Source organism: Rattus norvegicus, chromosome 6 (assembly GCF_021556685.1).
Source record: "Rattus norvegicus strain SHRSP/BbbUtx chromosome 6, alternate assembly SHRSP_T2T, whole genome shotgun sequence".
NCBI classification, from domain to species: domain Eukaryota; kingdom Metazoa; phylum Chordata; class Mammalia; order Rodentia; family Muridae; genus Rattus; species Rattus norvegicus.
Window position 1 is genome coordinate 64,895,776 of NC_141539.1, and position 13,155 is coordinate 64,908,930.

Here is a 13,155-nt window from a genome sequence, read left to right on the forward strand (position 1 = left end):
AATGGATCCTATTTTCTAAACCAGGGTTAGTCTATGTCTTTTTATTGGGAAATTGATACCATTAATACTGAATTTTTAGTGGCAGTGTTTACTTATTTCTGCTATTTTGTTATGGTGTTGGTGGTTTGTCTTTTACCCCTCTTTTTAACTTTTCATTTACTTTTCTGGGATTTATGTATTCCTTGTGGCTCTTGGGTACAGTTTATCTTTTTAGACTAAAGTTTGCCTTCTGTAAAACTGGAATGGTAAATAGAAATTTCTTACATTTGACTTTATCATGGAATATTTTTTTCTTCATTGTTTGTGATTGGTTGCTTGCCAAGTATAGTTGTCTGGCCAGGCATCTGTGGCCTCTTAGAGTCTGCATCACAATTGTCCAGGCCCTTCTGGCTTTTAGAGTTTCCATTGATAAGTCAGGTATAATTCTAATAGATATGTCTTTATTTGTTTCTTGGCCTTTTTCTCTTACAGCTTTTAATATCCTCTCTCTTCTATACATGCAGTATTTTGATTATTTTCTGTCACTATGGACTTACTTCTCTGGTCCTGTGTGTTTGGTGTTCTGTATGCCTTTGTACATTTATTGGCATGTTCTTCTGATTGGGAAAACTTCATAAAAGTGTTTTATGTATCTTTGATTTGGGTTACTTCTCCTTCCTCTATTCCTATAATTTATAAGTTTGGTCTTTTCATCATGTTCTGGATTTTCTGGATATCTTGATCCTAGAAGTTTATAGACATAACATTTTTGATTGAGTTATCCTCTTCTCTTACCTTATCTTCAAGACTTAAATTCTCTCTTCCGTGTCTTCTGATCTGTTGGTGAGGTTCATCACTGAGGTTTTGTTTCACATCCTAAGTTGTTCATTTCAAGTTATATTTCAATTTGGATTTTCTTTAGTGATTAAATTCTACTTTCATGTCTTGAAATGTCTAATTAGCCCATTTAACTATTTGTGTTTTCACAGTCTTCCTTAAGACATTTACTTATAACCTTTTAGAGGTTCTGGAACATACTCATAACTGTTACTTTGAAAGTCCTTGCCTTACGAATCAGCTACACCGCTTTATTCAGAGATCGTTGGAATAGGGACTGTGGCTTCTGGAATAGACATAGTGTCTTGAATATTAATGTTTGTATCTTTGTCCAGAGATCAAGGTATCTTGAATTATGACCTGTATGTGTTTCTTGGAGTAGCTATCTAGTCTTTTCTTTGTTGGGTGGATGGATGGATGGATGGATGGATGGATGGATGGATGGATGGATGAGTGGATGGTTGATTTTGATCACTCAGGATGCTAGACAAGTATGGTGACTGTGGGATCCCTGGCAGAGAATGTTGCTACAACTCAGTGGATGACACAAAGGATTAGAAATGTGTAGAAGGAGAGGCTGAGTTTGACAGTGGGAAACAGTTGGGGATCCTGGGTTGCCTTCAAGAGATGGAGTCCCCAGGGAATGGAGGTGGATATGGGGGAGAGGATCCTCAGGAAAGTGCAGAAGGATTAAGAGAAAAGCAGAAGAGACTGAAATGAAAGAGCTTAAAAGACATTTTCTAAGTAGTCTTAAGTTGCCTAGTGTACGGAATGCAGTTTCTATAGCTTGAAGGCACCAAAACTTGTCAAGATAGAAATATCTGTTAATGACTCTAAACTTATAGAATAATGGTAACTCAATTTTTTGAAAGAGGCCAGTCGAAACTCTAATGCAGTTTCCCTTCAAAGTAAAGAAAATTCATAATTATGTGAAAGTAATTGCAGCCATTTACATAATTTTATTTTCTCCGTAAGATATATTATAGCATATAAATTATATTGTAACTCCTTTATATCAGAACACACTCAGTTTCTCTACTTCTTTTCCTGTTTTTATACTTTTACATCCTTTTAAAAAAAGCATTTTAATTCGAAATGTGAATTGACATGAAAATATTTTATCTCTTGTTGATTTTCAAATACACATTAAATGATCATTTATATGATATATGACCTGTTCCTTGAAACAAGTCCATTAAATCAGAGCTTTAACATGGTATCAGCGGGAAATTGTCCATATTAAGATGAAGTTATCTATCCATTGCCCCAGAACAAATTGCTTCAATGCCTAACAGCTTAAGTCAACAGACATTGATGGCACACATTTCCTCAGGGCAGCCTTGGTGGGGACACTGGGGCAGGGTTATTCGAGAAGTGCAGTCAAGCTGTTGCCCAGAGATACGGCTTCTCCAAACTTGGCTGGGTTGACGGACAAGCCTCTGAGCTCAGTGCTGTGACTTGGGCAGTCTGAGTCCTTCCTCATATCACTATCATTGTAGGGCAGATATGACTCCCTGCAGTGAAGAATTGAGAAACTGAAGGTATGAGAAATACACATTTACAACCAAATAACAAAAATGGTATACTCCTACTATTCCTTTCCCATACTCTCTTGACCTCACAGATCAGTCCTAGCCTAATGTGGGAAAGTGCCCATTGGGATGTATATTCCAGGAGAGGTGGGGATTTATTTAAGTAGTGTTTCTTTGAATAAAAATTTCCCCTCACAAACGAGATTAAAATAGAAAATGCCTTTTTGACTTTACATATCAAAATCTGTCAATTTCTTTTAACTGTCAAGGGCACTTGTTTATCTCTTTGAATTCGATAATCATCAAATTGCTGAACTTTAAAATGATTTAAAGGAATTCTCTACTTCCTTCTCTTGAAAAAAACCTTCTAGAATCAGTACTTTCTGGAAGATCTTTGAATTTTAAAATGACATAAATGGTAACATTTATCAATGAAAGATGTCTGCTTCCATACATATAAATCCTCTTTCTTATAAGTATTTGTCTTTCATAACAATATATTAATGATTTTTATCCCTTAATATCTAAGCTGTTCATCCCCTTTGTTTTCTGTTCTACTTTATACAGGGTCTTATGTAGCCCAGGCTTGCCTGGAACTTGCTGTGGGTAGAGGACTCTTGCTCCCAGCTCATCCACCTCTAAGGACTAGTATTGCCAGACTGTATCACCTTTACCCATTTTTCCCTGTGTTTTTCGGTTCTGTTAAGTTATGTTACTATGGAACATAATTTTCTCAACAGTATCTTAGCTCACTTGAAATGCAAAGAAGATCATGTCGTGTCATGGGTGCAAAAAATTCTGTTGTGGCTTTATTACTGGGGATTTTGTTAAACAATTTGTCTTTCTTTTCTTCAAATAACAGAAACATCGCTGATTATATACTCTGATCTTTTTATCCTAGGTCTCCTAAAAACCCAGAGCAGAAAATCATTAAGAGAGTGATCGCTCTTGAAGGAGATATTATAAGGTAGGTGCCCAGACTACTGCTTTTTAACTTAAAAATCTAGGTCTCTAGACTTGTTTTTCAATGATTATTTGAAATTAAAGTAAAATACGCCTGGCAATCCAGAACTTCGGACACACTTCCCTTAGGCTTCATTTAGTGAACGTCAGGAACTGTCTCAGGACGGAAGGCACGCACGAGGTTACTGAGCACACCATTCTCCCTAAATTATAAAACATACGATGATTATCAATTGAACCAAGATTAACCACATATTCTGAGCATTAAATTACTACTTTCAGGTATCAATGATAGAACAATTATATTAATATTGGGACATCAATATGTATTTTAGAAATTTTTGAGAACATTTCATTGTTTAAGAATCCCAAACACAAACTTATAGACTCCTTTATAACCACGGACATCAGGACAAGGTGGACAGGAATTGAAGCACACATTTCTGGTTAAAAATGAGTGTTGAAATTGCAGACAGCATTGGAATAATCAAAAGTTCGAGCAATAGATAGCAAAGTCTTCTTTATTGTACTTGCCGATCTAAACAATATTTGAGGATGGCAAGAAAGCCATTAGTGCACGATGCAGCTCATTCCGATTACCTGCTTTTGAAGTAAGGCGTAGCCAAGTGTACACAAAATAACGGACAAATGCTTCGAAAAATTATATTCAAGAAGTTTTCTGATTCTGTTTCCACCCAAAACTCCATCCTAAAAACTCTTGTTTTCAGTTTTCAAGCAGAATTGAGATCAGCAGTGTAAAGATGTTCCGAGGGTCACTAGAGTCCCCAAGAGCCTTTTTGGGAGTTCTATGAGAGCAAAATTACTTTCTTCATGGTCGAAGGATGTCATTTGTATTTTTGTTTTGTTTTACTTTACTGTTTTGCTATTGTTCATGAAGGATGGAGTTTTCCAGATATATGATATTGTGGTAGACTAAATAAAAAAGCAGTCACCACAGCCCAGCTATGCAGCGATGAGTGAAACAAAGGAGGAAGGACTCAGAGCCAAGCTTTAATTCTAGTTTAAAGTCTTTTTCAAAAACACTTTTGCTAATTAATTCCAAAAATAATCATCCTTTATTGCTTTGTGTCTTTAAGAGGAGAAGGATCCAGAAGGATCCATTTCTTTTTCTTCTGTCTGTCTGTCTGTCTGTCTGTCTGTCTGTCTGTCTGTCTTCCTTCCTTCCTTCCTTCCTTCCTTCCTTCCTTCCTCCCTCCCTCTCTCTCTCTCTCTCTCTCTCTTTCTTTCTTTCTTTCTTTCTTTCTTTCTTTCTTTCTTTCTTTCTTCCTTCCTTCCTTCCTTTCTTTCCTTCCTTCCTTCCTTCTTTCCTTCCTTCCTTCTTTCTTTCTTTCTTTCTTTCTTTCTTTCTTTCTTTCTTTCTTTCTTTCTTTCTTTCTTTCTGAAACCTTGGCACCTGGTTATCTCAGTGCCCTAGACTTTAAACTGGTGAGAGAATACACACATACAGTGGTTTCTAAGAGCCTTCATAGGTGTTAAAGGGCCAGGCCACAAGATAATAAACCATTTCCTGATGAACTTACTTATTTCCGTTTGGGATCCCTTTCTTACAAGTACATATCTGAAAATGCTTATAGGAAGTTGCTCCTTATAAGCCCTGGGGGTCATTAGTCTAGCATAGCCTTCCTTTGTCACAAGCAGGGGCTCTGATATGTGACATGCCCTTCCAGTCCTATTTTCCCTTGGCTATTACTGAATTTCCTATGAGGCAAGCTAAAACTAAATGTGACTTTTCAACATTTGCTTTCTTGGAAAGAATTTGATATTTTCTAAAGAGTATTAACAAGCAAACAACCCCCTTTAGGTTTTAGTATACATACCATGAGTTTCGTACTATTTTTAACTTAAAATTTGAGATAATCAGACAACTTCATAGAGGTGTGAACTCTTCAGAGGTCAAGTTCACTGCTAAAGGGTTAGCCCAGTATTCTATGTAGTGTTCTATTAACTAAGTTGCCTCTGCTTATAAATGTCCCAAAATATATTCTATGGAGTATCTGTTGCGGAGATATCTTGGAAAATAAAGGGAACAGTTACCAAGAATCAGCTCCCTGAAGAATAGCAAGAGACTAACATGACAACTTCTAGTTTCATTCAGTTGTACCCTGTATCCACATTGCTGTCTCTTGCCTTTTTTTTTCAGTTGACTTTTGTCCCATTATTTCCTGCTGCCTTCATTGGGTGTACCGCATGTCCCAATAATGTGATAGAAATCTCAGTTTTCTCTCTGAGGGACAGAGCTATGGTGTATCTATTAGATGGACTGCTGGTCAAGCTAAGTTTGGGATAGATGGCCTTTCCTGGTGTAGCTCCACGGTAGGGAGACCAAGTGACCTAGAAAGCATCACATAGTTAAAGCCAAGCTGTGGTAAGGAGTTTGTTGGTAGGAATGACAGGTACTAAGAGGGATCCCAGAACAGAGCATTGCAATTAGCGTCACTTAGCTTAGCATTACCTTTTCAAGTCTCAGTTCAATAAACTTGTAATCTGTTCTCTTTAGTAGTGGCTTTGACTCTATTCCCTAAGGAAGATTAACTTTTTAAAGTTTTATTTTTAATTACAGAAATAGTTTGGCTTTATTGAATGGGAGATGCTATGAAGAACATCCTTGCTTATAAATACTACTTAATATTGTAAACTAAATAGGCTAAAATGGAAATAATAGTAGTCATGAAAGTATAAAGTTTGGGTTATTTTTATTTTTATTTTTGGGTCTAGCTCCCCTCCCTGGAAGCCTTTAAATTTTTTTTTAATTTTAAAAGATATTATAAATATAAATAAGTTACAAACTGTCCTAGTTAGAGTTTCATTGCTATGAGGAGACAATATGACCAAGGCAACTCTTACAAAAGAGAACAATAATTGGGACTGGCTTACAGTTTCAGAGGTAGTTCATTATCAGCATGACAGGAAACATAGCAGCATGCAGGCCCACTTGGTGCTAGAAGAGCCAAGAATTCTCCATCTCGATCTGCAGGTAGCAGAAGGGGACTGTCTTCTGCAGACAGCCAGGGGGAGGCTCTCTTCCAAACTGAGTGTAGCTGGAGTAGTACGAGACCTCAAAGGCTACCTACACAGTGATACACTCCCTCCAACAAGGCCACACCTTCTAATGTGGCCAGTTCACATGGACCAAACATATTTAAACCACCACACGCCAAAATTAACTAGTCCCAAAAACTATATAGAAAGTTTTTATATGTGTTTTTCAATACTACTCAGAATTTACTTCTCAGAAGGCATTCATTTTTTACTCCCCCTTTAAAAAAAATTCTCCCTTCCCTCCCCAAAGTCTCTATCCCCCACCTCCCTTCTCTAGATGCACTCCCTCCCTCAGAAATGAACAGGCCTCCCAGTGACATCAACCAAACATGGCATAACAATACTACAAAAAAGACCAGGCACATACCATCACAGCAAGGCTGGGCATGGCGGCCCAGTAGGAGAAGGGCTCCAGGAGTCAGCAAAAGAGTCAGAGACAGCATGGGACATTTATTTAAAAGTCAAAGAAATGTGATCTTTAAATTCCGAAGTTTAGACACTTCAATATAACTTTTGAAATTAATTTTAGATGATCTGGTTATATCTCATTTAACCAGTTCATGTACAGGTGTGCTCCCCCCTCTGTCCTGTGGTCTACATGAAACAATGCAGCTCAACACAGACTTTTATTCTAAAAACATGATTTTTGAGTTTGTGATTTGAAATAACTGATTTGCATGTTTCTTAATCATGAATTTCGTAAGTGGCATCATAGTACCTTAATTCTAAAAGGTTGGATGCTCTTGAAGAACCTTAATTCCATTAATTTAATGATTTTTTGACATGGGTACTAGAGAGACATAGTGAACAAAAAGAGACATTTATCCTTCGTTTGCCTACATACCTGTGGTTGGGGATGGACAGTGAGTCTACATATGCATGCATGAACACGTATAGGTAAGATAAGATATGGTGGGAAGTGGTGTTTAAAAGAGGTGCATTTTAGGTAAGGGATCCCCTGCAAACTTCTCTAAGGTTTGGAAGTTAAGGGAAGGAGACAGTGAATCGTAGTAGGCAGAGGAAAGATAATCAAACCAAGGAAATGGCCAATGCAAACTGGAGAAGGGTACAAATTAGGTGAGAGTTCAAGGTCTTGCAAGAAACCCGCACACATAAAAAGAAAGTTGAGATGTTTTTAGAGGTTTGCAGAGCTCGGTGGGTCTAGGCAAGGGCTTCAGTTTTATTTTAGTAGATGGCCAGCCAGGTATTTTTAAAGAATTGCTGTTTGCTCTGTGCAAAAAGATTAACCACTAACAGTGTGACTCTGAAAACTACTCAGAATATTCTCTTGAAGTTCAGTCAAGCTTCTCATGAGAATAGTTAACGGTCTTTGTTTGTGGCATGTGTGATAACTGCTTTGATTTATTTCCAGTGACCCAGATAAAAGCAGTCACATTATTTATAATCCGCTGATTATGATTGATATTGACAAAGTAAAATATGGAGTTAGAAGTATTTCTTCAGCGAGTTCAGTCAATATCTGAGATTGGAAATGAGGAGACGTTGAGAGGTCTGGATTTTGTATCTTAACGTCGTCAACATTGGTGAAAACCACAGGGTGACTTTTTTTTATTGTTTTTTTTTTTTTTTTTTTTAGATTCTCTGAAGCTTTTAGTTAGGCAGGGCCTTACTTTCATAATGTTGACCCTGCTGTGTATGCTTAGCTATGACAGTAACAGTGAGAAGCTAATGAAATTAACATCTAGACATACTTATCAGTTCCACCATAGCTATTTGCTTTTTAATGTGAATTTTTTATGACTCTCACAGAAACACTATTTTAGAAAAGCATAAAGCGAAGAAAAATCTCCCCACTGAACTAGAGCACATTGACCCGCATCAGCCACAATTAAAATGTCCGAAGCATCATCTCTGCATGTAGGGACAGCCGTTCATCTGTTTGACAGATCTCCCCTGGACAGGCAGCAGTGAGGCCTTGTGTCACGCCTCCTCTTTTAGAATCTGGGGTTCTTTCACGTAGGTAGCAATGTCAATGAAGGAGGAATATAGATTCTTAGTCCCCATGCCAGGGTAGCCATATAATTTATCACCTAAACCATGGCACTCTGAAGAGAGAGATTCGGATTAGTTATGCATTAGGCTCATCAACATAATCCGCAATCGCGAGAAAGACTGTAACAAGCATAGGCCTGAGGAGTGAAGTGTAGTCTCCTGTATCATCCACTTCCTACACTTTGATTTTCTGTTGTTGCTGACCTTCCCTTTCAGATGTACCCTAAAAAGTGTCTCCCTATGCAGAGCAACTTCTAGGTTTCAGGAAGGAACAAGATGAAGGGGGCTGGGTCCTGCCCATACCATAGTCACTTCCTGCTGGACGATGCAGGGCCAGACGATCTGGAAACTGAATTGATATGGCAGAGCACTTGGAGGCAGGCATCCTGGGTCTTTTTGGGTTTTTTTTTTTTTTACTGAAAAAGCATTTACATGATAATTGCTTTCTAAGTTGAAAGACTACATTAGAAAACATCAAAACATCCTCATTTATTAAAAATAACTCCAGTATTAACAAAATAAAAACCCACTGAATCACTAGAAATTAAGTGTTGTAAAGCCGCTGATAAAATGGACCGATGAAGAGATGGAAATTGATGTTGGCCTATCTCAGATTGTTGAGTCACACTGTATTCCAGCAAATGGTTAAGCATTATAAGACAGAATAGAAAATGGATTGAATTTTTTTCAGTAAAACTACACGATGCCGTCCAAATAACATCTTTGTGGTTAGTGTACCAGCTCAGAATAATAGAATCCTATGACTATCCATGAAGAACATATATTGGTTTACTATGTTTTAGTATTTTTCTGTAAACTAAGAATTAGGGATGCCTTTGTTCCCAAAAGAAGGAATATATAAAAAGAAGCTTATGTTTAGGATAAAGCCTGGTGGATAAAACATTTTGGAGCATGCAGGCTAATAGATTTGTAATTCTCAATGTGATCAGGGTGGGTGGTTGCCGAGAGATCAGTGGGAGTTTATGCACTGCTCTTAGACACTGGTAACCTGAGCAGAAGGTTTGCAGAAAACTCCCAAGTCCTTTAGTCGGGTTGACATTGATCCATGAATTATTCTGCCATAACAATGACATGGTACATTCTAAAATAACACTAGGCTCTGACCAGTGACACTACTTAATGGATAAGGACTTGAATTCTTAGGTTTCTTGGGCTTTTGTTAACCTAGTGTAGAAATGATTACTGCAGTGTGGAAGTCTTTCTTACTTTTTTTCCTTACTAAAGCATTAAAAATTTGTGGGCGATCCTTGCCTTTGTAGAATTATAGATGTAGGAGATTATTTCTATTGATACTCTTAAATCACGGCATAAAAATGAGATTTCTAGTAAAGAATATATGAATATATGTTTTAGCAATTGACACTTCTAATCATGGCAGAGACGGAGAGAAAGACAGAGAGACTGAGAAATGGGACTTTTATAATGCCATTACTTTTTATCTCAAAATTATTTCTATAATCAATTTAGCAATATAAGTATTGTTAGAGACATATAGCAAACATATCTGAGGCTTGGCCTTGAGAATGTGACACTTGCTGACACCCTTTAGATTTAGTTGCCTTCTGATCCTATGACGGTGCTTCTTATTATGGTGGTGCTCCGCCTCCCCAGACAGTGGTTTACCTAAAAAGTTTTGTATTGTGATACCTCCTGTGTCTTAAGAAATGTTCTGCCATAGTTAAACAGTCTTCACTTTTATTCATTTCTGCCGAGCTGCCCATTCATTCATTCAGTGTGACAGGTAAGCTCTGGGCATACAGAATGGATTCTGACTGTCTTGATTTAGATTCCAAAAGTGCCTCTTGCTATGTTACCTTGACAAATTACCTAGTTCTATAAAACTAATTTTCCTCATCGTAAACTTGACATTATCCTATCATATATTCCATAGAACCTCCTTGAAAGAAATCATGTGAAACAATTGATATAACATGACTAGCACAAAGCCCAGGACATAATATGTGTTTTTATAGGCCAGATTGTTATAATTGTTTTTAATGAGGGCCTTGTATTTATTGTTTTCCAGATGCTATTGAGTTTCATTGTTAGAAATTGCCAAATGTCGTAGGTAATTCTTACCCTTTGTAACATTCATAGTGAAGCAAGAGTAGCAACAGAAGAGATACAGTGTAACAAGAAAATTGTTACTGTGAAGATGTTCTAAAGGCTTTGGGGACTTTGTATGGGAGTGATGTAGAGGGGTGGTATCTAGTGGGCCTGAGGAACTTGGCTATTTTGATCAAAACTGGTAAAAGTAGAAGGTGCAGAAAGATCTCAGTTTCCTTTTTAACCACAAAGTATTGCATGCTGGTTAAGGGAAGGGCAGATACTCCTGCAATGTATAAGACAAAAAGAAAACTCCCTCTTTTTCCCTTATCCCTAAGCATGCCCCTAGACATATATATATATATGTTTATCTGTCTTTTTAATCCACATCTCCTAGAAGAAACTTGAACCTATGAGGGAGGTAGTGTGACTAGAGCTCCTTTTATGTTTTAAATATTTTACAGATACATTTGAGATTCTGAGACATTTTCTATGTGTATATTACACTAACATATCTGTGTTGCTATAATACACTAGTGTATCTCACATAACAAATTTTGTAATTATTTATTAAATAATGATCCTAGTAATAACATATATAAAATATCTATAGATATATTACTGGGTGACAGTGTTGTACAACCTAGATAAACTACTCAGAAAGTTAGGGGAAACAAAAGTAAAATGAATATTGAACAACCTCCTCATACTTGACATTGTTCTCACTGAGGTCATAGTTTTGTGTTACTGGCATCTTGTCCTTCTTAGGCTATCCATGAGATCATGTGTCTGAGGTGTTTCAGAGAAGTATAATAACTTAAATACAAAACAGCTGTCTGATGAAAAGCCTCAGATGCTGTGATGAGGGAGGGAGTCCTCAATCACAGCTCCATGATTCAGTTTAAGGCACAGTGATCAGTTTCTGACTTTTGATGCTCTTCTTGGGTATCCCTTATACTTCTCTCAGATTGGTTTTGGGCTGTCACCCCTCCTCATCTTCCCACTTGGACATACCAGGTGAAGTGTTCTGTGGAGAGAATGTTCCCTAGTAGCAAGCATATCACACTCAGAGACAGATAGTTAACATTTGAGCTCCTTGCCCTGCTGATCCAATTGCAGTTCTTAGTAGTAGGCCTTTCTAAGGATGTGAACTCCAAGTCAAATAGAAATACTGCCTTAGACTAGAGAATACTAACTTTTTGTACACTCCTTTGAACTAAATATTGATTTTTATTTTTCTTTTACCCACAGTAATGTAAGCTGTCAAATATTTTGAAAAGACATATAAGTGTAATTATCACTGTAGGATGCTCAAAAGATTGCCTTTTAAAATACTTTCTTGAAACAGAAGTTTAGAAAAAATATTTCAGCCTGAATAATAGCTAAGGAACCGACAGCTCTTCTGACCTGGGCAACTCCTGTTAATCTTATTTAAGTTTATATTGACTGCTGTTCCTCCTTTGAAATGTTCAGAGGGAAGATTTAGATCAAGGAACAGATACCCATTCAAGATATTGATTGCGTTAATTATGGATGCTTTTAAATTTTTACAGTTTTATTTTTTTGTGTACTAGGGACTTTTCAGTGACCCCACACAATGAAAGGTATATGTAGGTTACATATGGAGTTAGGACGTGAAGAGGCCATTCCAGCTGTTTGCTTTACAAGTCGTACAACCTCAGCAGCCATTCACCTCGATAAGTCTGATTTGTTTATCTGCCCCTCTTTGGGACTGATCTGAAGACAGAATAGGATAATGTACCCATGTCTTGTTAATTTGAACATGCTGTAAGTTCAATTATCATAAACATTTTCTGTTTGACTTTTCCAAAGTTTAGTAGAATGCCTTCCTTGCTTGCCCCCTTTAAAAATATCCAATTTTTGCCGTTAATATTGAAATAATTCATATACTGCCCCATATGTTATGAACATAGCACTGTTTTGAAAAATCAAACACAAATTGGTATCTTATCATGGTGACACTCTTTTTTGTGTGATCATACCTTTTAAGTTGCTGAGTTTTCAGATAACAGTGTTGTCTGGGTATTCTTATCTCATGTAGCTGACATTTTATAGTATTCGATCAGCAGCTAATTTCTCCCTTCCCCCAGCTCTAGGGAATCTCCATCCTATTCTCTACTTCTAAGGGTTTATCATTTTAGTTAACTCATGTAAGTATAGTCATGTGATATTCATGTTTCTGGGATGAGCATGATGTTGTTGGCATGAAATACCCAAGGTTTATCCATATGGGTGGATATGTGGATGTGATAGTTTGTATTTGCTTGGCTAAGGAAGTGGCCCTGTTAGAAGGTGTGACCCTATTGGAGTAGGTGTGGCCTTGTTGGAGTAGATGTGTCATTGTGGGTGTAGACTTTAAAACCTTCTTCCTAGCTTCCTGGAAGCTAGTCTTCCACTAGCAGTCTTCAGATGAAGATGTAGAGCTCTCAGTTCTTCCTGAACCATATCTGCCTAGGTGCTGCCCTGCTCCCACCTTGATGATGATGGACTGAACCTCCGAACCTGTAAGCCAGCCTCAATTCAATGTTGTTCTTTATAAGACTTGCCTTGGTCATAGTGTCTGTTCATAGTAGTAAAACCCCTAACGAAGACAGTGGGATTCTCATCTCCTTAGGGCTGAAAATAAAACCACATTTTCTTTATCTGTTCATCTATTGATGGATATTGAGATTTGTCTTACATT

General features: G+C 37.3%; 1 protein-coding gene across 9 annotated transcripts in view; it reads left to right on the top strand.

Annotated features, from left to right (window-relative positions):
• Positions 1-13,155, top strand: part of Immp2l (inner mitochondrial membrane peptidase subunit 2) — a 906,807-nt gene that overhangs the window by 596,798 nt on the left and 296,854 nt on the right. For all 9 annotated transcript variants that reach the window (XM_087551872.1, XM_087551869.1, XM_087551873.1 and 6 more), the window contains one exon: positions 3,250-3,315. In XM_087551872.1, the coding sequence (XP_087407998.1) occupies positions 3,250-3,315 (66 nt within the window). The remainder of the gene's footprint in view (positions 1-3,249; positions 3,316-13,155) is intronic.